Here is a 24,104-nt window from a genome sequence, read left to right as displayed (position 1 = left end):
ACAAGAAAAAAGAAAGGAAAAAGAGGGGGATATTCTTTTAGTGGTAGTATACCCTATACCGCAATTATACGTTGTGGCTTTTATTCTGACATCTTCAAAAACTACTAACTAATTTAAGTCAATAGGGGTCGTCTTCCCTATTGAATTACAAAAAAAAAAAAAAGCCTTAATAGAGAATATCGTCTTAAACCATGGCATACAACATCCTCCAAGCTAAATATATGCATGCCATGGCAGTATAAGATTTCCACTCCCAAACCATGGCATAGAGCCGCGAGGAAGTCTTAGAGGAGGGAGAGGAGTTGAGTTCGTGGTGGTAGTACACCCCATATCTCAGTTGCACGTTGTGGCTTTTACTCATAGCTTCGAAAACCACTAACTATTTCAAAAACGACTAGGGGCCTAGTATCCCTACTTACTTACTTAAAAATAAAATAAATAATAATAATAATAATAATAATAATAATAATAATAATAATAATAATAATAATAATAATAATAATAATAATAATAATAATAATAATAATAATAATAATAATAAAAGCCTTTGAGGAAAATCTCGTTGTCAAACCCTCACGTATTGGCTAGTGTTTGTGATCTAGCCATTCATCCAATGGTCAATTGCAGATCAACAGTGAGAAACTCCCTCTCCAGTCGAATCTCCACCATCCATCTACAAAGAAGGCCATACCTGAAAATGACAGCACGCTGGACCACAGTAGGAGGACCATCCGCTAGTGTATAAAATATTGCAATGTACACTGACGGTCCACAAACAATGGGTACTTGCTCAAACCAGATTGCTTTGCTCCACTTGCTTGTTATCTCTCCCTCTTTTGCCTTTGAGATCAAGGAAGCCACAGTGAACCAAATTCAAGAAGCCTTCATGCGCAAGGAGCTCACATCAAGAGACCTTGTCGAGTTCTATCTTCGAGAAATTAACGCTCTCAACCTGCTTCTACGTGCAGTGCTCGAGGTGAACCCGGATGCGTTGGACCAGGCCGACAGGGTTGACAAAGAGAGAGAGGCCACACATGGAGAGTGCACCAAAGGGTTACATGGGATACCGGTTCTGTTAAAGGGTAACATAGCGACATGAGACCAGCTCAACACCACGGCTGGATCACTTGCGTTGCTTGGCTCGGTTCGGTGGTGCCACGAGATGCGGGCGTGGTCAGGAGGCTGAGGAGGGCGGGTGTTATCGTTCTGGGGAAGGCAAGCCCTAGTGAATGGGCACATTTTAGGACATTTAAGGCCCCTAATGGGTGGAGTGTTCTTGGGGGTGAACCTAAGGTAACACATGGATCCTTTATTTAGAGCAAATGGTTTGGAAATCCCCTCACGCATTAGACTCGCTAGGATCATTGACCCCACTGAGGGCTTGGATGGGGCGAGTCCGATTGCCTTACCCAGTCGAGTCCTAAGCTAAAAATACATGCAATTTACGCCTTCTTTTAGGAGTAAGCTTTGTAAAAATACGCTTATACTAAAAAATTCAAGTAAATGTTTTATTTAAATAAAAAAATAAAATGTGAGACTAACTTTTGGTCATTGGATATGACCATACGAGATCTTAACCATTGGAAGGGTCTGTCCACGTGATGTGGACGGCTACTTTCCCTTTTTAAGTTTGTTTTTAAATGGTTCCTTTGCATTTGCTAATGTTCCACCTTATTCAGGATTATTTTTCTCTTCTATGCTCACTTTGCCTTTCTAGCATGGTTTTTTTAGAACAAACAAGCAATCAGTTTTCCAATGATTTCTATTTACCTTTTTAATTTATCAAATTTTTAACTGTTTATTTGAATTTTAAACAGCACTGAAGGGCCATATGCTCCATGATGTGCCCAGCGGCCCTAACCCAATTAGGAACCACAATGGTGGGGGAAACCCACCCTCTGTCTCAGAGAACCATATGCTTCATGATGTACCCAGCGGCCCTAACCCAATCGGGAACCACAATGGTGGGGGAAGCCCGCCCTCTGTATTGAAGGGCCGTATGCTCCATGATGTGCCCAGCGGCCCTAACCCAATCGAGAACCACAATGGTGGGGGAAACCCGCCCTTAGCACTGAAGGGTTGTATGCTTCATGAAGTGCCCTGCGGCCCTAACCCAATCGGGAACCACAATGGTGGAGGAAGCCAGCCCTCTGTCCCAAAGGGCTGCATGCTCCATGATGTACCCAGCGGTCCTAACCCAATCAGGAACCACCATGGTTGAGGTAGCCCATCCTCTGCCTTGGAGGGCCGTAACCTCCATAATGTGCCCTGTGGTTGTAACCCAATTGGGAACCACCTTGGTGGGGGTAGCCCACCCTCTCCCTAGTCCCCAGAGCAACAGAGTTCTCAGATGTTTGCCCACCGGTCCCAACGCTTCGGACCATCACCGAATTACTCGTCTCATCGAACCCCATAAATCCCATAGTCCTTACAATATTGTAAAATGGTCTCACTATAATTATTGTTGACGGTTATGGAAATGAGATGATGAGTTTCCTATCTTGTATATTACACGATGTTCAGTTTCCGGTTTCTATAACTGCCAACAATTATATTAGCCTCAAAATTGCAATACTGGAAGTATTGAATTTCCTTCTCAAGAATATAGTCAAATGAAGATGAATTCGTAGCCTTATAAGTTTAATATAAATTGTCCCAAAAAAGCAAGCATATGATGAATCATACACAAAATAATACCGAGGAAGACTGCATACACAACATAATATGGAGGAAACTATATATTCTCGTAGCATAATAGGAAGACTACCGTCAGAGATAGAGAAGAAAATCAATCAGGGGCTCCAAAATTTTGCAGTATTGTAAGGGCTATGGGATTTCTAGGGTTCGATTATCAGAGGAGTTCAGTTATGGTGCAAAGGGTTGGGGCGCCAGGCACCTCATGGAGAATATGGCCGGCCCTCTGCGACAAAGGGCGGGCTGCCCCCACCATGGATTGGGTAAGGCTCATGGGGAACATCATGGAGCATGCGGCCCTATGGGAGGCAAGGCGGCCAGCCCCCAACATGGTGGCTCCCGATTGAGTTAGGACCGTTGGGCTCATCACCGAGTATGATTCCGTAGCCACCATGAAGCGTTGAACCAACTCCGCTGCCGTAACTCTCCGAAGATTATCTTTCGGTACTTCAACCACCGCTCACCATTGTCTAGGCTCTCCTTGCCTTTGAAAGCATTTTCGCTTGTTTGAGAATTGAGAAAACCCAAACAAACATATTACTGTTATGCTTGCTATTCATGGTACCTTATCCTAGGGTTTGCAGGTGAGACTCTCTCTCTCTACCATGCATGTACAACCATCCTTGTCGATACATAAACTAATGAACATAGTAAAGGGGTTGGAGTCATGGTGCTAGCATCCCCACACCCAGTTACCACATTATGGTATACATTGCTACAACTGACACCCCCAATTAACACATTAAGAAATGTAACTCTCTAATCTATTAAAAAAAACGTAAGGGTCTGTCTTCCCCATTGAATTACCTAAAAACAAAAAACTAATGAATGTAAGGATTGCAGTGCTAAGACTACTTGGGGATTTACATAGGGACTATAAAATTTTCCTAAAATACGATAAAGTTTTTCTAAAATACAAAATGCTCCAATTATAGGTAGAAATTACAACAAACGTTGGTCAACTTTTGTTTTTTTGGTTATTTTTCAAAATTGCCCCTCCATCCAAAATTTCTAAAATCAAAATTTAATTTTATTTTTAGTTTTTTCATTAGACCTCCCTAAAGCTTGGAGCATTGCCCTACTAACAAAAAAATTAAAAAAAAAAAATTAATGAAAATTTGGATCGAGGATTCCATCCTCGAGTCAAGGATAAATTATGAAAAAAAAGAAAAAAGAAAAATAAAACAGGTTTTGACTATACATGAAACATTTCATATTTTTTAAAAAAATTTAGGATCCATACATAAATCAGTCTAAGAGTTAAAAGGGCGAGTTTCTTGGAAAGAAGTGAGAGAGGGTAGAGAAAGGAAATGTCATTAACAATCTAGTAGATTCAAGACACATTCTCTATCTCTTCTCTTTCTCTATATTTCTATGTCATTGGTGCACAGACTTCAATATCATGAACAAGTAAGAAAACCAAAATCTCAAAAATAGGAGTCTCTTTCTTGCCACCAAGTGTTAAGAAAGAAAGACTATAAGTACATAGAGAGAGAGAGTCTCAATGTAAATAAAAATATCCGAGAGATCGAGAGAGAGAGATTGCATTGAATGAGGAAGATAGGAACTTACCAGAAGCCCAATAGAGAAAAGCAAAGGAATGCAGAAAGCTTCATCATGCTAGCAAAACTATCAATGTAGAAAGCTTCATCATGCTAGCAAAACTTTCAACCAATGGACAATCACAAAACTAACTTTACAAAGAAAAAAGTTCATATAAAGTTGACAAATATAGAATTAAGTTACACAACTAAAATCCTTGAAAAAAGAACGTTGTTTTGAAGTTAGAAAAACATTTAATTGGTCATATCAACATTGAGATATAAAGAAGTAAAGATTTCAAGTCATAAAAATAGTACATAAAGATTTCACGTTGTGAAGAGGGCCCAGGTTGTGAAAAAGATAAACAGTAGATATCAGCGTGGTGGGCCCATCACCTTCAGAGCACAAGTTGCCAAAGATAGGCATTGGAGAGCCAAGTTACCTAAGAGATAGGCATTGGTGGAGATTTATTACGTCGAGAGGAGAACAGAGACAAAACTCAAAGGAAGATGTCACAAATTTCTTTATTTTCATGCTTTTTTCCATATGGCAAAGAATAGCAACTCAAAGATTTCTCAACCATCAATTCCAATTTTTAGAGGAGATTTTTATGAGCATTGAAAATTTAAAATGAAAACAGTGTATGGGTCTTAATTAAAAAAAAAAGGGTGATTAAAAAAAAAAATGATTTGCAATTAAAAAAAAAAAAACGGAGAAAAAAATTTGTGATGTTCTTCGAAAAAGAAGATGAAGAATTAAAAAAAAGAAAAAAAAAAAAAAAAAAAAGGGAAACAAAGTTGGATAGCTCTTGATGTCATATTTTTGCATAAGTTTTCAGAAATGAGATTTAAAAAAGAAAAAAAAATTCTAAAAGACGAACATGAGTAGTCCTTATGGGAAATCCATACCTATGTAGGCATAGGAAAAATGAAAAATAAAAAATGATGTTTAGGAAAGAAGAAAAACAGGACACTGCAGTCCTGGTCTGTTTTTCCATGGAAAGGCATGATGGGAAATTCATGCCTAGTGTAGGCATAGGAAAAGCGATTGATTTTTTAAAAATGAAAACAAGACATCGAAGTCCTAGTTTGTCATATCATGAAAAGGCATGATGATGCCATGAAAATGCATGAGGGTGCCTACTAAGAAAGCATAAAAAAGAAATTGTGTTTAGAAAAACAGCACATTGAAGTTCTAGTTTGTCATGTCAGGAAAAGGCATGATAATGCCATAAGAAGATTAAAAATGGTGCCTAATAAAAAGGCATAAAATAAGAAATTGTGTTTAGAAAAACAGGACAGTCTTAGTTTGTCATGTCATGAAAAACCATGATGATGCCATGAGAAGACATGAAAAAAAACAAAAAACAAAAAACAAAAATGAAAAGTGTCTTTTTTTTTAAAAGAAAAAAAGAAGAAGAAATGAATAAGAAGAAGCAAGAAGCAAAAAGAAGAAGAAGAAGCAAGAAGCAGCAAGTAGAAGAAGAAGAAGCAAAAAAAAGAAAAAAGTAGAAAAAAAGGCAAGATGCAGAAGAAAAAATAAGAAGAAACAAGAAGAGATTTAAAAGAAAAAAAAAATGAAATTTGTACCAAGGGAAGTGTTAAAGATGATGCAAAAAAGTGGATGCAATGGGTAGTTATCTAGGTAATGGGTAGTTAACTAGATAGTGGGTAATTTGTTAAAGATGATGCATGGATGTAATGGGTAGTTATCTAGGTAGTGGGCAGTTTGTTAAAGATGATGCAAAAAAGTGGATGTAATAGGTAGTTATCTAGGTAATGGGTAGTTATCTATATAGTGGGCTGTGTGGTAATTGTGAGGGTGTGGTAAATTTGAGTAAAGTTGAGTTTTGTGTTTATCTCTCCATGAGTATGTGAGTATGTGACTTTTAAAATTTCATTAAAAGAGAGAGGCTACATATGGAGAGTGCACCAAAGGGTTACATGGGACAGTTGAAAGGCCATATTTGAGATAATTCTCAATTTTGTTGACACGGAACACCGGAGAGATATGCTTGTCAGATTTTGATTTCTGCTGCTTTGATGGAGATCTCAGAGCTGGCTCCTTGCTCTGGTTCACAAGAGAATTTTTGAGGTGATACCTGGTTCTTTATCTAATCGTAGTTTCTCTCTCTAGTTTGTTGGAGACATCTCAACCCATGCAATACTCTTGCTTAAGCGGAAAGAGAGACCAACACCCGTTGTGCAGTGGAGAGAAGAATTAGGGCCTTATTTCGTAGACGTTTTAGATGGAGGTTTTGGGATCTGGATACAAATGGTAGTTTTGGGATCAAATATTTGGTTTTCCAAACGGCAGTTTTGAGAGTAGGTGGTTTGGGAAGATGGCGGTTTTGGGCATACGGTTTCAGATCAAGATAACAGGGGTAGTTTCAAAAGGCGGTTTTGAGAGTCGGTGGTTTGGGCAGATGGTGGTTTTGAGCCGACGGCTTCAGATATACACGGCGGTATTCAGATACCAATATTAAGACTCCGGTAGGGTGGTATTTCTCGCGGTATTCAAGTACTCAGTTTTAGAAGGGTGGTATTGCAGGAACCGTCAAACCATGCTTTCATACCATGTGAGAAATATGTATTTTTGGTATTTCTATAATAATAAAATGTTTTTGTTATTTCTGTAATAATAAAATGTGTACAGTCAATTTATAGAGTTACTAAACAATATGTGATAATTAACATAGTAAATAACTTTCCTAATCTGAGTACAAAAAAAAGGAGAGACAATATTCATATCTTACTATAATTTCACATTATAGTATACAATCCCTTTTTTTTGTTCTTCTCATGCGAATTTGCATTGTTTTTTAGGCAACAAAATCATCAGATGGATTTTTTGGAGGGGACACATTGAAATGGACCTCATTTGTAATTTTCCCAAAAATGAATAAGAAATATTCGTTTTGAAGCCATGACTCAAATCTTGTCATAAATTGATACTCCAGGGCCAGAAAACTATTAAATTCATCATCTCGAGAGTTCCAACCATAGTTAGCAAGTCTTCGATTAAAACAAGATTTTTTCATAAAATCTCAAAGTTTTTGAAATATTTTTAGAACTTCAAATTTTTCAAAAAAACTTAAAAAAAATGTGACTTTTAAATGGAATCAATTTAAATACAAATTTTATCTTTTTTCAAAAAATAGTTTCAAAAAAATTTCTTCCCTATAACCTTACTTCTTCATTAACTTAATATTATTAAATTTTGAGTTAAAGATAAATACAATAACAATGGGAGTAAATTAAGAATCTTTATTTAACAAAAAATTCTATCAAAAATTTCATCAATAACATTTCTTAAAAAAAATATACAAAAAATACAAGCAACGTATTCCTCAAAAAAAAAAAATTAAAACAAGGGAAAAGTTTACTTAGAGCCGAGGCTCTAAACAATTAAATTAGAGCCTACCTCAAAATTTTCACTAGAAGAGGATGTTTTGATGCCCAAATATCCTCAAATTGATCATCTCGACATCAAGATGCATGGACATGGAAAAAAATGGATTTTAAGTTTTGGAAATTGTGTATTTTGTAATGCATTTTTTGATAGTCACTTTTCAATATTTTTAAGTTTTCATAGATTTGTCGATCTACACTATTTGAAGCTTTAAAATTTATAAATAAAGATGAAAATATCTTTTAAGGCTATCACAAAGATTTCAAGTATTGAAACCACATTTCTTGGCACTATTTGAAGGTAGGCTCTAATTTGATTGTTTAGAGCCTAGGCTCTATACAAACCGCACCCTTAAAACAATCTTATATCTTAAAATAATAGGAAAAATTACAAGAAGAGCAACCTTATGAAAAATCTATTTTTTTAAAAAAAAATTTATGGCATCCTTGTAAAGAGCAAGAGAGATATTAAATGATTCTAAAGATTTAGTTGGTAGTTATTCAGTGCGATATTTAAATTTTCTTGAGCATTTTGTGTAGTTTTTATGCATAAAAAATTTTGCTTAATTTCATAATTTATTTTTTGATTTTTTCATTTTATTGGTGTATGCAACATAGCATCTTGGACGGACAGCTATTTTTTTTGAGAAATAATCCTATAGCTTGGTTCACAATTATTGTGTTTAGTATTGTTGTTGTTGTTTCATGTTGTGCTCGCAATAGATCTACAATATGTTTTGTGTTGTGACAACCAAGTAAGTATTAGTGTTGGATTTTTTTAAAGTTTCAAGAAAAAATTGTTCAGCATTATTTTGAGGGATTATAAACAGTGAGACTTTTTACCTTTCATACATGGATGTCACAATTACTTACAGCCTTCTGATATTAAATGTGGTAGCCCGGATATGTCACAAAGTTCGAAAAAATTTCTTTTAGACTTTGAGTGTGATCAAGAAAATAATTACCGCCACCCAATATCACATCCAATTGTCAAGATCAATTGTTACCACCTTATATCAAAGGTAAATGGCCTCATTAAATATTTTTTCTTATTTTAATGATACTAGTAAAGCTATAAAATTATTGTTTAGTGGCTTAAGTATATATATAGTAGCTGCAAATCACAATCCTATGTTTTATCATCTTTATATATCCGATTTTTTCGCTACGTTTTTTTGAACTAAATCCGAAACCCTATTTTTTTAGCAATCTGTATTTTTTACCCGATTTTTTCTTCCGACTTTTTGAAATAAAATCAACATTGCCAATAATTTATTATCTCCCGACTTGCTAACTATGGTTGCCACTGCCCCAAACAAACATCGCCCTTTATAAGTATAAATGGCCGCAAAATTGCAGTATTATATGGATTGCATATTTGCATCTCCTTAACGAAAATACACCAAAATAAGCATGACTCAATAGCCATGTAATTAGGGGAAAATTTTATGTAGAGCCTTGGTTCTAAACAATCTAATTAGGGCCTACATCAAAAATTTCACTAGAAGAAGTTGTTTTGATACCCAAATATCATCAAATTGATCATCTCGACATCAAGATGGATGGGCATGAGAAAAAAAAGGAATTTCAGGTTTTGGAATTAGTGCATCTTGTAATGCATTTTTTTACCATTAATTCTCAAGTTTTCATAGATTTGCTCAATCTACACTATTTTTAAATCTTTAAATTTTATAATTAAAGATGAAAATATATTTTAATGCTATTACAAAAATTTTCAGTATTGAAACCATATTTCTCGACACTATTTGAAGGTGGGCTCTAATTTGATTGTTAGAGCCTCGAGCAGATATTAAGTTTCCTATCTTGTAAAGTTTCCGGTTTCTATAACTACCAACAATTATAATAGCCTCAAAATTGCAATACAGGAAGGATTGAATCTCCTTCTCGAGAATACAGTCAAATGAAGATGACTCCATAGCTTTATAAGTTTAATATAAATTGTCCCAAATAAAGAATACTGTCAAATGAAGATGACTCCATAGCTTTATAAGTTTAATATAAATTGTCCCAAAGAAGCAAGCATATGATGATTCATACACAACATAATCTGGAGGAAGGCTACATACACAACATAATATGGAGGAAACTATATATTCTCCAAGCATACTAGGAAGACTACCATAAGAGAGAGAGAGAAGAAAATCACTTAGGGGCTCCAAATTATTGCAGTATTGTAAGGGCTATGGGATTTCTGGGGTTCGATGATCGGAAGAGTTCACTTATGGTGCAAAGGGTTGGGGCCGCCGGGCACCTCACGGAGAATGGGGTCCTCTGGGAGGGAGGGTGGTCTGCCCCCACCATTGGTTGGGTAAGGACCATTGGGAACATCACTGAGCATGCGGCCCTCCAGGATTGAGACAGAAGGTGGGTTGCCCTCACCATGGTGGTTCCCTATTGGGCTAGGACCGCTGGGCACATCGCCGAGTTTGATTCTGTAGCCACCACCAAGCTTTGAACCCACTCTGCTGCCGTAACTCTCTGAAGAAATTATCTTCCGGTTCTTCAACCACAGCTCACCATTTTCCAGGCTCTCTTTGCCATTGAAAGCACTTTCGCCTGTCCGAGAACTGAGAAAAACCAAACAAACTGCTACTCATGGTACCTTAGCTTAGGGTTTGCAGGTCAAACTCTCTCTCTCTGGCATGCACGTACAACTATCTTTGTCGATACATAAACTAATGAATATAGGAAAGGGGCTGTAGTCATGGTCGTAGCATCCCCACATCAAGTTACCACATCATGGTATGCATTGCTAACTTTAAAAAAATGTAACTCTCTAATCTAGTAGGGGTATGTCTTCCCCACTAAATCACCCAAAAACAAATAAAACTAATGAATGTAAGGATTGTTGTGTTAAGACTTAGAGATTTACGTAGGGACCATAAAAAATTTTCCTTAAATACGATAAAGTTTTTTCTAAAATACAAAATGCGCCATTTATAGTGGAAATTACAACAAAGGTCGGGCAAATTGTGTTTTTTTGTTTTTTTTTTTCAAAATTGCCCCTCAATCCAAAATTCTAAAACTGAAATTTAATTTAATTTTTTTTTTAGCTTTTTCATTAGACTGCCCTAAAGCTTGGAGAATTGCCCATCTAACAAAAAAAAAAAAAAAAATACTGGAAATTTGGATCGAGGATTCCATCTACTAGTCAAGGAGAAATTTTGACAAAAAAAAGGTGTTTTGACTGACTTTCTTTGTAATTTCTGCCTATAAATGAAACATTTCACATTTTAGAAAAAAGTTTAAAATCTATACATAAATCACACTCTGAAACTTTAAAGAGCGAGTTTCTTGGAGAATTGAGAGAGGGTAGGGAAAGGATATGTCGTGTACTTTCTAGTAGATTCTACACACATTCTCTCTCCCTAACTTTATATCATTGGTGCACAAAATTCAAAATCATGAACAAGCAAGAAAATTAAAATATGAAAAATAGGTGTCTCTTCTTGCCACCAATTGTTAATCCTAGTTGTTTAAAAAATAGGATCGATGCCCCAAATCAGACATCCCCAAAACCCATTCGGATATATAAATTGGTGTTTTGGATTGAGAATCGGCCAAATTGGTAGGATTCAGTCTTAAAAAAGATTAAATTTTTTTATTAAAAATCATTATAAATGCTGTTTCTTAGGAATCAAATAAGAAATGAGAGTACTATATTAATAACTTTTGTTTTTTTGCATCAATATGAAAATATTGAGATGTTCCTTCCCTGTATGAAGAATCTCATCGAACATTTATCAAAATCTAACTAAATACACTATTATATATTGAATTTAGAATTATTGGTTTGTATTTTATTATTTTATCATTATTTTAATATACAAGTAAGAATAAATTTGAAATTTGTCTTATAACATCATCTAATTTACAATTATAATAAAAAATAATACATTGCATAATTTATAGATCCTTTTTTATTGTTCAAAAATAAAATATTTGAGATCCATAAATACTCTATAAGTACATTATGATCCTACAGGTACACACTCTTTATCACAACTTATGTGGTGCCTTTATGCCCTTTAATATGCCATACGGTAGTTTTCGTCTTTAAAGAAGCAAAACAATCCCACATCGAAGATATAGGATTGAGCAAGTACATATAAATAAAACCCTACGCGCATGCGGTGCGGGTTGGTGCATGAGCCGGTGGGTGACTGGTGAAGAGCAGGCAGAACATGAATTAGTTGGTAGTTGATTTTTGGTTGGATGGATCCGGAACGGTATCATCTATTTTCGAATCAGATCACCCGATTTTGAATCGCTATGTGTACAATGTAAAAGTCTCAATTTTAACTAAACCACTAGATTTTGAATCGCTATAAGTACAATGTAAGTCTCAATTTTAATTAAACCACTAGTTAAGGTGTTAAGGCTATAAGTACATTGAGTTTCATTGTACAAGTCTCAATTTTAATTAAACCACTAGTTAAGGACGTACAATGTAAAAGTCTCAATTTTAATTAAACCACTAGTTAAGGTGTTAAGGCTATAAGTACATTGAGTTTCATTGTACAAGTCTCAATTTTAATTAAACCACTAGTTAAGGACGTAAGGCTATAAGTACATTGAGTCCCAATGTAAATACAAATATTCGAAAGAGAGAGAGTTGTTAGTGCATTAACAAATATTCGAAAGAGAGAGATAGAGACAGTGAGTTGTTAGTGCATTGCAGTAAATAGGAAGTTACTAGAAGCCCAGTATCTCGAGTTATAGGCAAGAAGGCTATAAATACATTGAGTCTAATGTAAATACAAATATTCGAAAGAGAGAGTTGTCAGTTCATTTAGGAAGTTACCAGAAGCCCAGTATCTCGAGTTATAGAGAGTTGTTAGATAGGAAGTTACCAGAAGGCCAGTAGGGAAAAGCAAATGAGTGTAGAAAGACTCAGCATGCTAGCAAAACTTATCAACCAATGAACAATCACATAACTCTGACTCTTGTTGAAACTCAAGGTTAACGGCCATCTCTTTATATAGAGGATTAGGTACCATTATTACGAAATTTGTTTCCTATATTGCATAGAATCGAGGATCCAGATACTAATTATCGGTATTATTATGTTCTCTTTGTATGGAAAGGAATCTCTAACAATCTTGTGTTGTTTTCAAAACAAATACGAATATTTTCATTAAATCCATATTTCCTAACCCAAAATAGCAGGTTGAAAATTCCTATTTTGTTTATGGGTACATGTAATATACTCTTTCAAGGGCATTGTATATATTTATTCCCTTGTTTAGAAGACCTACTTTCGAGGATTTTTTCAATTTGAAATTATGGGAACTATCTAATAATCACTAGATGATTATTCTCAAAAAATAAAAATGAAAAATAAAATAAAAAAATAAAAAAAATTGGGCTTTTTAACACTCGATCTCACCCTCTAAAAACTGGATGGTCTCTATTAAATCTTGAGACATTATTTTTTTCAATTACGTAGAAAGTGCAATCAACAATTTTTCTTATTGAGGTTAATCTATCAGCTAAAGAGGTTATATGCTAAAGTTTGGGATCGTTAAATTAATCCTAGTAAAGAGTTTACTCGAGGGAGTAAATAGATAGTATCCTAGCCACCACGTTGTGGTTATCGTTCCCATCAATAACACTACCCAACTAACACCTTCAAAAAAGCTAATTCCTAGTTTATTAGAAAAAAAAGGGGTAGAAGTTTGTCTTTCCAACTGAATTACCCAAAAAAATAAAAATACTATTTTTAAAAAATTTATTTAATTAATTTTTTTTTTTTAATTCAAGTCATTATTTTCTTTATAACAAATTAATATGGGAAATTATAGAAAGAGACGATTTACTTTTGGTACAAGGTGGTCACTTCAATCTTGACTTTTGGATGTGAAATTGGGTCGTTGCAATTATTCAATTGACTAAGCTCAAATTTCAAAAGAAATTTTCTCGAACTTTGTAACATATCCAAGCCATCAAATTTCACATCAAATGGTTTTAAGTAATTGTGACCACTTTGTATAAAAGATAAATGATCTCATCGTATACAATCTCATTTAATATTTCCTATTACTTTTTTGAATTCTTTTCTAAGTTCCAAAATCTCTAAAAGAAGGTCGTACTTTTGGATAATTTTTCTAAGTTCCAAATTCTCCAAATTCACGCATATAAAAGCCTTTCTTAAATTTTTCATAATTTTTTTCTGGCTCCTATTAATTATAATTAATAAAAAACATATTAGAGATTTCTAAGACAAATGAACAAAGAAGGAAGTAAACACATAATACGTGAATTATCCATGAAAACATTGAAATAAATTCTATAGAATCATAAAAGACTCGGACCGTATTACAAGAAGCGATGGTTTAAACTAATGGATTTGCATTTCAAGTACAACACTTTGTTAGGAGCAGTGGTTTAAAAAATGGATTGGTGCTTCAGATCAGGCACCCTAAACACCCATCCGGATCGATGAATCAGTGGTTCGTATCGGGAATCGGCCGAATCGGTCGGATTCGGTAATAAAAAAATCCAAAAAAATTTATTCAAAATCATTATAAATATTTTTTTTAGGAATCCAATAAAAAATGGGGTACTAAGTTATTAACTATCATTTCTTTTTATCAATATATGAATATTGAGATATTCTTTCTATGTATGAATTTACGTTAACAATTAAATTTACATCACAAAAAAAAAAGAATCATAGAATTATCTTGGATGAAGTATCTTATAATATCATCTAATTTAAAATATATTATTGACAACTGTAAAAAAAAATAGTACATTACATCACGGATTGTTGATTTTTTAAACACTGGGTGTGACTGAATTTAAAAAATAAGACATTATTTAAAAATAAGAACAAATCTACAATGTCTTATAATATCATTGAATTCAAAAAATCTTATTTACAACAATGAAAAAAATAATACATTACAAAATTTATAATACAAATAAATTAATAAATAAAATATAAAATTCGTTTATCAATATATAATTATTAATTATAATATTATAATAAAAATAAAAATAAAACCCCCTATAAATTTTAATATTATGATATTAAAATATTTCAAAGAAAAATTTACCCTAAAAAATGTAAAATAAAGATATCAAAATTAAAAAAGAAAAAAGAAAAAACTTTAAACCTCTTTTAATATATTTATGTATTTTTTTAGACAATGATGATTAAGTATCAATCATTTTCTCTTTCTAGATCCTCTCTATCTAACCACGCCTTTTCCCTCTCTAGCTCATTCTTTCTAACCACGCCTTTTCCCTCTCTAACTCTTTTTCCTCTCGAACTCCATTCTTTTTAACCACGCCTTTTCTCTCTCTAACTCATTTCCCTCTCTAACTAAAGTGACTATTTAGCTCCAGAAGCAAAACTCCAAGTTAGGGACAATTTTAAGTTTTTTTTGCGGGGAAGTATATAAAGATATCATTTACTTTTTGTGTAAAGAGATCACAATCATTTTTGTCCTTTAGATTTTAAAAAAAATTTCTCAAAAAACAAGTTTCGAACTTTGTGATTCACTCAAAGCCCTCCAATTTGACATCTAATGACTAACAATAGTAGTGATCTCCTTAAAGATAAAGATAAATTATCTCTTTATAGGTAATTTCTTAAGGGAAAAGTTTATATAAGGTTGTTACCTTAAAATGTAGAATCACGTATGCACCTCAAAAATCTATCGGAAATGTTGTTTTAATGTTGAAAAAATCCTCTAATCGATCATCTCGACATTGAGATGTATAAATATTAAATAAATAAATAAATAAATAAAATTGAGTATCAGAAATAATACATCTAGCAACAGATTATCTAGACCGTCTATTTTCAAGATTTTCATATATTTATAGATCTACTTGATTTTAACTATTTTTTAAATTTAAATTTTTTTAATTATGTATGAAAATAGATTTTAAGATGCGTCTTAATTGAATTGTTTAATATTGCAGCCTTATGAAAACCGCACCCATTTTTTAATTTAATTATAAATAATTAAGTAAAAAAGGCTTTTTTTTAGTTCTTAAAAACCTAATCTAATTGTCTGTCAAATAAAGCCGGTCACGAGTCAAACATGGAGGCGGAGTAGGTACAAATCCTCGTTTGATGTCCAAATGGAATTGAAATCACTTAACCCTTAAGTTTCTACCATGTAGGGTCCAATACTAGTTCTACGTTTTGTCCCAGTTTTCTGAGTCATTGTTTAAAGGAAAATTGTTTGGTGCTCCCAAGCCCGCAACTGTTGCTATGCGCACTCGAAGATCTACACCGTCCACCAAAACTTGGTCCTGTAAATAATAGTCCTCCAAAGAAAAGATAAAAATCAATGGTTCTAACATTTTCTCTACAAAATATCATTTCTAATTTTTTAAAATTATTTAGTTTTATAGATTAATAATATCCCTGATTATATATGGGTGCAGTTTGTATAGAGCCTAGATTCTAAACAATCAAATTAGAGGCTACCTTCAAATAGTTTGGAGAAATGTAGTTTCAATAATGGAAATCTTTGTAATAGTCTTAAAATATATTTTTATGCTTATTTATAAAATTTAAAGCTTCAAAAATAGTGTAGATCAACAAATCTATGAAAACTTGAAAATCTTGAAAATTGACGGGGCTCAAAATGTGTTACAGAATACACAATTTTCAAAATTTGAAATCCATTTTTTTCACATGTCCATGCTTCTTGATGTCGAGATGATCAATTTGAAGATATTTCGGCATCAACCAACCTCTTTTAGTAATATTTTTGAGGTAGGGTCAAATTTGATTGTTTAAAGCTATATAAACTTTTCCCATTATGCATTCCTTAAAAATTAAATCAAATTACATTTTAAAAATAAATTATAAAGGGGCCTGCATTTCTACCTATGTGTCCGTGGACTCGTAGAAACCGTGATCTGGTTGAAAGTTTCAGACTCGTGAGTTGGTAGAACGTAACCATTCTCACACGTCAGAGTTTCGTGAGGTCCCACAAGACCATAATATACATTTAGTCGGGCATGAAAAACACCTAGGTAGGGGCATCTTTATGACTTGAAACTTTTCAAATGGTCTTCGATTCCATTTTTTAAATAAAATTTAAAGAGACAAAGTTTGAATATCTAATGAATGGCCACGAGTCAAGGAGAGAATGACTCCCAGCGTTTGTAATGCTCAAAATATATATTTTACAAAACTAACTTTGAAAAGAAAAAGGTTTATATAAAGTTGGCACTTCAAAATATAGAATTAAGGTGTACAACTATTATCCAAATAAAAAAAAGAAAAAAAGTTGTTTTGATGTTAGAAGGGTGCGGTTTGTATAGAGCCTAGGCTCTAAACAATCCAATTAGAGCCTACCTTTAAATAATATCAAGAAATGCTATTTCAATACTGAAATTCTTTGTGATAGCCTGAACATATAGTTTCATCTTTATTTATAAAGTTTAAAGCTTCAAAAATGGTGTAGATTGACTCTACTATGAAAACTTGAAAATCTTCAAAATGATGGTCCAAAATAGAATTTCAAAATACATTGTTTCCAAAACTTGAAATCCATTTTTTTTCATATCCATGCATCTTGATTTCCAGATGATCAATTTGACGATATTTGGGCATCAAAACAACCTCTTCTAGTGAATTTTTTGAGTTCGAGGCCAATTTGATTGTTTAGAGCCTCGGCTCTATATAAACTTTTTCCTTAGAAAGGCATCTAATTGGTCATATGGACATTGAGATATATAGATATCGAGGAAAAAAAAAACGGATTTCAAATCATAAAAATAGTACATCTTAGAACATTATTGAAAAAGAAATTCAAGTCATAAAAATAGTGCACCTTAAAACACATTATTTCGACCATCCATTTTCAAGATTTTCATTTGTTTATAGATCTACTGGATTTGAGCTATTTTTGGAATTTAAGATTTTATAGATAGAGGTAAATATTGTTGGGAAGCAATGCTCTTTCCTTTTATGTGTGAATTAAAGGTAAAAGCATCCCACAATGTATGTGTGTGCAAATACCGAAAAAATGACAATTTGCCAAGTGCCAAGAAAATAGAAACCATAAATCACAAAAAGGAAAGTTCCACACACAAGCACAATCATAACATAAGGTTTAACGTGGAAAGCCCTTCAATGAGAAGAGAAAAACCACGGGGCAAATCCGAGAGAGGAATCCACTAAAATCAAATGAGGGTTATAATATAGTTTATTCTCAAGTTTTTGCCCAAAACTTGAAGCTTACAATCAAATGAGAGAACAACAATAACTTGGAGAAAAGAGAAAGTTGCCTCACAAGCACCAAGAAGATCATCTCGTTCCCACCTCAAAAAAGCTCAAAAAAAATGGTCTTCCAATGGCTTGGAGATACAACCGGAGAGCGCACCAACAGTTCTAGCTTTCTACCTGAGTGTTGAGCGTGAGAGATAGCATAAATGACCTCTGAAATGGCCTAAAATGGTGCTGGAAACCTTGCTACAAACTTGCACTTTCTTCTCTCCAAGAGCCTTCAAAAAACCATATTTTTGCTTGCAAATGGTGTCTCCAAAAAACAACCCTTTTTGTTTTGTCTTTTAAAACACCATCTATATTCTCTCTCTAAAAACCTCTCTCTCTCTCTAACTTTTTTCTTATTTTATTGGGTCCCTTTTTTTTTTTTTTCACTCCTTTTGGGGCTGGACCCCACAAGGTAATCACCCAACAAATATAGCCTTACTTCAATTATTTAAGGTCGCAACTTTTTAAAAATAAATAGAAGATGAATGAGTGAGATGTGATTGTCTTTGAATATAATAGACCCCATACCATGGTACTTTCGACCATTGTTAGAAAAACAGGACGATCTAATTGGTAACCGGCCTGTTAGATCGAAACCAGCCCCTTGCCGGTTTCGGTTTCGGGCAGTTTTGGTGATCGGCCGGTATTTAAATAATAAAAATTAAAAAATGTATAAAAAATCTCAAAAATAAAAAATTTGATTTGTAATATATTTTTTATATTATGGTAAATATTAAAAATTATTTTGGTCATTAATACTCACTTTTAAAATCCATTTTTTCACTAATTTTCAACTTCTTTTGAATGCGTTTTGTTTTAATCATTATTTATATGCTTTTCATATTTTAGAAATTTTTTTTGCATCTTTTTTAACAATTTTTTGGCTGCCGGAACTTGCCCGGTTAGAACGGTTGAAAAGGCCGGTTTATCGGTGAAGTCGGTTAAACCGCTTCCGGCCCCATGTTCGGTTAACGGCTAAGGTTCGATTTTGCAAACGCTGCTTTGGACAAAGCATCGAGTCTCATGCTGGACCACCAAAAATTGTCTAATGGAAAAAGGGCATGTAAAAACCTTGAAATTTAGTGGGCGTATCAGTGGTTTATAACCTTTAAAAATGAATCATTTTCATGGAATTGCACCCCATTATACTTCCTGAAATTTGAGTAATATTAGCATATCAATTTTCCTTAATAATATTCCACACACCAAACAATGAGTCCATCCCCACGCCTGGTTGCATCGCTCATCTTCTCTCTTCTTCAAATTCCATCTCTCTTTTGGCTTTTAGACTAAGGAAGCCACAGTTAGCCAGATTCAACGGGCTCAATCCGCTTCTACATGCAGTGCTCGAAGTGACCCTGGACACGTTGGACCAGGCCGACAAAGAGAGAGAGGCCACATATGGAGAATGCGCCGAAGGGTTACATGGGATACCGGTGCTGCTAAAGGGTAAGATAGCGACGCGAGACCGGCTCAACACCACGGCTGGATCACTCGCGTTGCTTGGCTCGGTGGTGCCACGAGATGCAGGGGTGGTTTGGAGGCTAAGGGCGGCAGAGGCTATCATTTTGGGGAAGGCGAGCATGAGCGAGTGGGCGGAGTTTAGGTCCCTTGAGGCGCCTATGGGGTGGATTGCAATTGGTGGTCAGCCTAAGGTAACAAATCGGCGGAGTACATTATTAGTAAGGTGGTCCTTTAAGTTTCTATTATTTTGCGGAATTAACGTATATATTTCTTTACATTTCGCGGACTTAAATTATCATTACCATCCAATTTTTATCTCAACTATTTAGGGTCGGCTATATGAATCTTGCTCCGGCCTTTTACTCTATAAAGGGTGTAATAGTCCCAATTATACCATATATCTTCTCACTATTTTTATCCATGCTTTTTTGGACATTTTTCTTGTTTTTTTCAGAGCATTTTACTTTAATCTTTCTTTTTATTTTTTTAGAGTGTTTTACTTAAATCAAATCACATCTTCTAACCGATGTTGTTTTAGGGCGATGTTGCATGTGGCCAAACTACTTAAGTTCACTTTCTCTTATTTTATCACCTATTGAAGCTACCACCAAGTTTCCTTAGGATGCATTTATTCTAAATTCTATCCTTTTTGGTCTTGCCACTCACCCATCTCAACATCCTCATTTCTACCACACTCATTTTATGATGTGTTATTTCTTGACCACCAGTATTCCATCTCTTAAAGCATGACTGACTTTACAACCATCGTATAGAATTTTTCCCTTAGTTTCACTCGTATGTAATGCTAACAAAGAAAAAGAGTAGCACATCTCCACTTCATCCACCCAACTCTATGTGCAATATCTTTCTCAAATTCTCAATTCTCATAGATTATCGACCTAAAAATTGATAATATTCTCTTTTACGATCTTTTTGGCTATCATCTCAGCTAATTCCTCATTTCTATTCCTATTATTGCCAAACTCTTTTGGGTACTACTTGTTTTCGTAAAATGGTTTGGTATTTTGGGCAGGGACACTCAAAAGGTGCATAAGCACCTTTTAATGGTTCAGATTGAACCATCCTCATTCAAGGGCTACAAATAATTTCTTTTTAATTTTAATTTAAAATAATATTGATATGAAATTTGGGTTTTAGCCTCTTTTTTAAAAGTAGAATTAAATAAAAAATATTGATCAAAATAAATTTAGAGGTATGTTTTTTACTTTTATAATAAATATTTTAATATTCTATATTTTATGCTCATGTCTTTTATTTAATATTTTATATTTTTCCCAATGTACAAATAACTTGGGACTTCTTTTTCTGCTGATATATTTTTCAGTCAAAGACCGGTCAGATTTTTTTGAGTCAAAGAGCTTGAACCAATTTCTTGTAACCGCCCCAAGTAAACCGCCCCAAATAAACCAAAAATCATGCCTTAATCTTAACAGTGGCAATGGGCAGGGCCAGCCCAAACATGGCCCTTGTCCTTATAGGGTTGGCCAATGCCTAGCCCTGACATACTTAAAACCCAGGCCGGCCAGGCCAAAAAAAAAGATCGGGCCAGTCCGAACTGGGCTCGCACCAGCCCCAAAGAAAAGATGAACGTTCAAAAAATTGGAGGTGGTTTCAATAAAGAAAAAGGTCCATCCACCGCCGATCTGTGTGCACATGGTCTTACTTTAGGGTTCCCATCGTTTGTTCTTGGATTGATTCAAGGGCTCGGTATGACGTGCTCTCCACGCCCCGCTAGAGACAAGTCACACTGATTTGACTTTAGAAACCAAAGCTTTTTACGCAGTCCTTTGCACCTTTGGTTTCGTGCGTAAATATTCCCTGGGACATATAAATATATGTAAATCGTATATTGATTCGCATAAATGCATATGCAAATAAAATATTACGGTAAAAGCTTTTAGTTTATTTAATTCATGATAAAATAAAACAACACCCATTGAATTGTGGAACATATTTTAAGTAATATAATATAGAGAAGTGATCCTATTCGACCCTCCCTCACTCATGTGTGTAAGACTTTAAATGATCACCATTAAATTTGGTACAGATCTATACAAAAATCAAGTCCTACATATGTGATAATTTTTCTAGAGGTCCGTGCCAACTTTAATAGTGATCTTTTGAGGTCCTACACACATGGGTGGGGGAGGGTCCGATGGGATCATTACTCTTTTTATAAATGTATAAAAAGAGTAATGATCCCATAGGACCTTCCCCCACCCATGTGTGTAGGACCCTATAAGATCACCATCAGAGTTAATACGGATCTCTAGAAAAGTTATCACATGGGTGTAGGACTTGACTTTTCTATAGTTTCGTGCCAACTTTAATGGTGATCCTTTGGGGTCCTACACACATGGGTTGGGGAGGGTCCTATATGATCATTTCTCTTATAAAAATGAGTAATGATCATATGAGACCCTCCCACACCCTTGTGTAGGACCCCAAAGGATTACCAGCACAGATCTCTAGAAAAGTCAAGTCTCACACCCATGTGATAACTTTTTTAGAGATCTGTGCGAAATTTAATAGTGACCCTTTGGAGTCTTCCATACATGGGTGTGGGAGGGTCTCATAGGATCATTACTCTTATAAACTTTATAATAATATATCTGACTTACGACCTTTACCCTACTACTACTGTGATGTGAGTGGTTCAAATTGTTTTGTCCCAACCACCCTGGCCGGAACTTATACGCATCACTTGTACAGGAATAATCTATATTATATATTATTTTATAAATAATAATAATACTTATTATATATCATTTTATAAAAAATAGTATATATTATTATATATTTTATCAATATATTATACTAATTATGTATATATAATATTTAACTATATTTATATTATTTTATATATGATATATTGTTTATATTAAATAATATATATTTATAATATTTTATGTAATATATATATCTATTAAAGGTTTTATGTAAATATTCTCACACCAACCAAGTGCTACCAATCATATGAAATTGTTTACACAATACTTTTTAAATATGCTACCAAACATGGTAAAAAGAATACATATACAAATTTATGCAAATATTTACACGGGTAAAGTATTTACTTAAGTAAATATTTCTCAAGGAATATTTACATGCTAACCAAACATGCCCTAATGGTGTGGTCTCTATGAGGCTAAGGTCTTAAACAATCAAAGGCTAAAGGGTCTTGAAAGATGATTTCTAAGCAGCAAAATCTTTGTGATGACTGAGTATATATTTCTATTTCTAATTATAAAATTGAAAACTTTAAAAATAGCGTAGATCGAAAGGATTTATAAACACTTGAAATATTGAAAATTGATGGTTCAGATAATGTATTACAAGATAAACTATTTTCCATACTTGAATTCCCATTTTTTTTACAGGTCTATATATCTAGAGGTCGAGATGATAGGTTTGAGATTTTTCTGCATCAAAATAACCCCTTATAATGATTTTTTATGTGCGCCTTCATTTGATTGTTTAGGGCCTCAACTTTATATAAATTTTTTCTTTTTTTTGAAGAAACAAAAATAGTGGTCAATTGAGATTAGGTTCAGAATTTGAAGGTCGAAACTAGTCTTTCTTTCGAATATGGATATAAAAAAAAAAATACTTGTGACTCAGTTTGGAAATTTAAGTTCCAAACAAGTGCAGTTACAGAAAAAAAAAAAAAAAGAGTTGGGTATTGAGAATCAGATTATATTTTTGACAAATAGCATAAAAACCTCAGTTTGGAGCTCGTAGTGCCCAGCAGGGTTATTTGGGAAAACATAAAATTTCTTGTACAAAAGACATGAGCATAAATTTAATGGTTGTGGTTTGTATAGAACTGAGGCTTTAAACAAAGTAAAACGCACTTTCAAATAGTGTCTAGAAATGTGGTTTTCACATTGAAAATTTTTGTGATAGCCTTAAAAAATATTTTTACCTTTAATTATAAAATTTAAAGCTTAAAAAATAGTGTAGAGCGAGTAGATCTATGAAAACTTGATAATCTTGAAAATTGACGGTACAAAAATGCATTACAAGATGCACTATTTTTAAAAGTTGAAATCCACTTTTTGCTCATGTCGATTCATCTTGATGTCAAGATGATCAATTTGAGGATATTTGGGCATCAAAACAATTTCTTCCAGTTAAATTTTTGAGGTGAGCTCTAATTTGATTGTTTAGAGTATCGGCTCTATAAAAACTTTTTCAAAATATAAAATAGCAACAAATTTTTTCTAATGCCTGTGGAGGGTATTTATTAAAGGGTGTGGTTTGTATAAGGTGAGGTCCTAAACAATCAAAGTAAGGTGCACCTCTAAATAGTGTCCATAGATGATTTTCAATAGTAAAAATCTTAGTGATGGCCTGAAAATTTACTTTCATATCTATCTATAAAATGGAATTGTATACTATGATGAGAAGATGGAATCTTTTTTTTTTTCTATTTTCAATTTTCAATTTTGCGATACGAAAATCTTATCATATTGATAAGAGGGTTCTTGATTGCTAGTCAGGAATAAAGGTTGAATAATATATCTATCTGATTCATACTACAATATACTACAATTAGAAATTAGAATTTATGTCAAAAAAAAAACTCCTTTTTGGTTACTTTGATTCCGATCAGCTAAATACCTGTTGGTTACAAATAATTGAACCTAGCGCTTTCCTTTATTTGATTTAAGGAAATGGAAAGTAGAAGAAAAGAAACTGTG

General features: G+C 33.7%; 1 protein-coding gene across 1 annotated transcript in view; it reads left to right on the top strand.

The window, feature by feature from the left end:
* Positions 1 to 778: 778 nt before the first annotated feature.
* The window catches only part of LOC110007882 (putative amidase At4g34880), a 40,666-nt gene continuing 17,340 nt past the window's right edge, over positions 779 to 24,104 (top strand). The window contains exons 1-2 of the mRNA XM_020671779.1: positions 779 to 1,009; positions 19,293 to 19,571. Coding sequence (XP_020527438.1) covers positions 779 to 1,009; positions 19,293 to 19,571 — 510 coding nt within the window. The remainder of the gene's footprint in view (positions 1,010 to 19,292; positions 19,572 to 24,104) is intronic.

Source organism: Amborella trichopoda, chromosome 9 (assembly GCF_054954075.1).
Source record: "Amborella trichopoda isolate Santa Cruz 75 chromosome 9, AtrichopodaSantaCruz75HAP2 v2.0, whole genome shotgun sequence".
In the NCBI taxonomy this organism is placed as follows: domain Eukaryota; kingdom Viridiplantae; phylum Streptophyta; class Magnoliopsida; order Amborellales; family Amborellaceae; genus Amborella; species Amborella trichopoda.
This window is presented reverse-complemented; position numbering and strand designations above follow the sequence as displayed.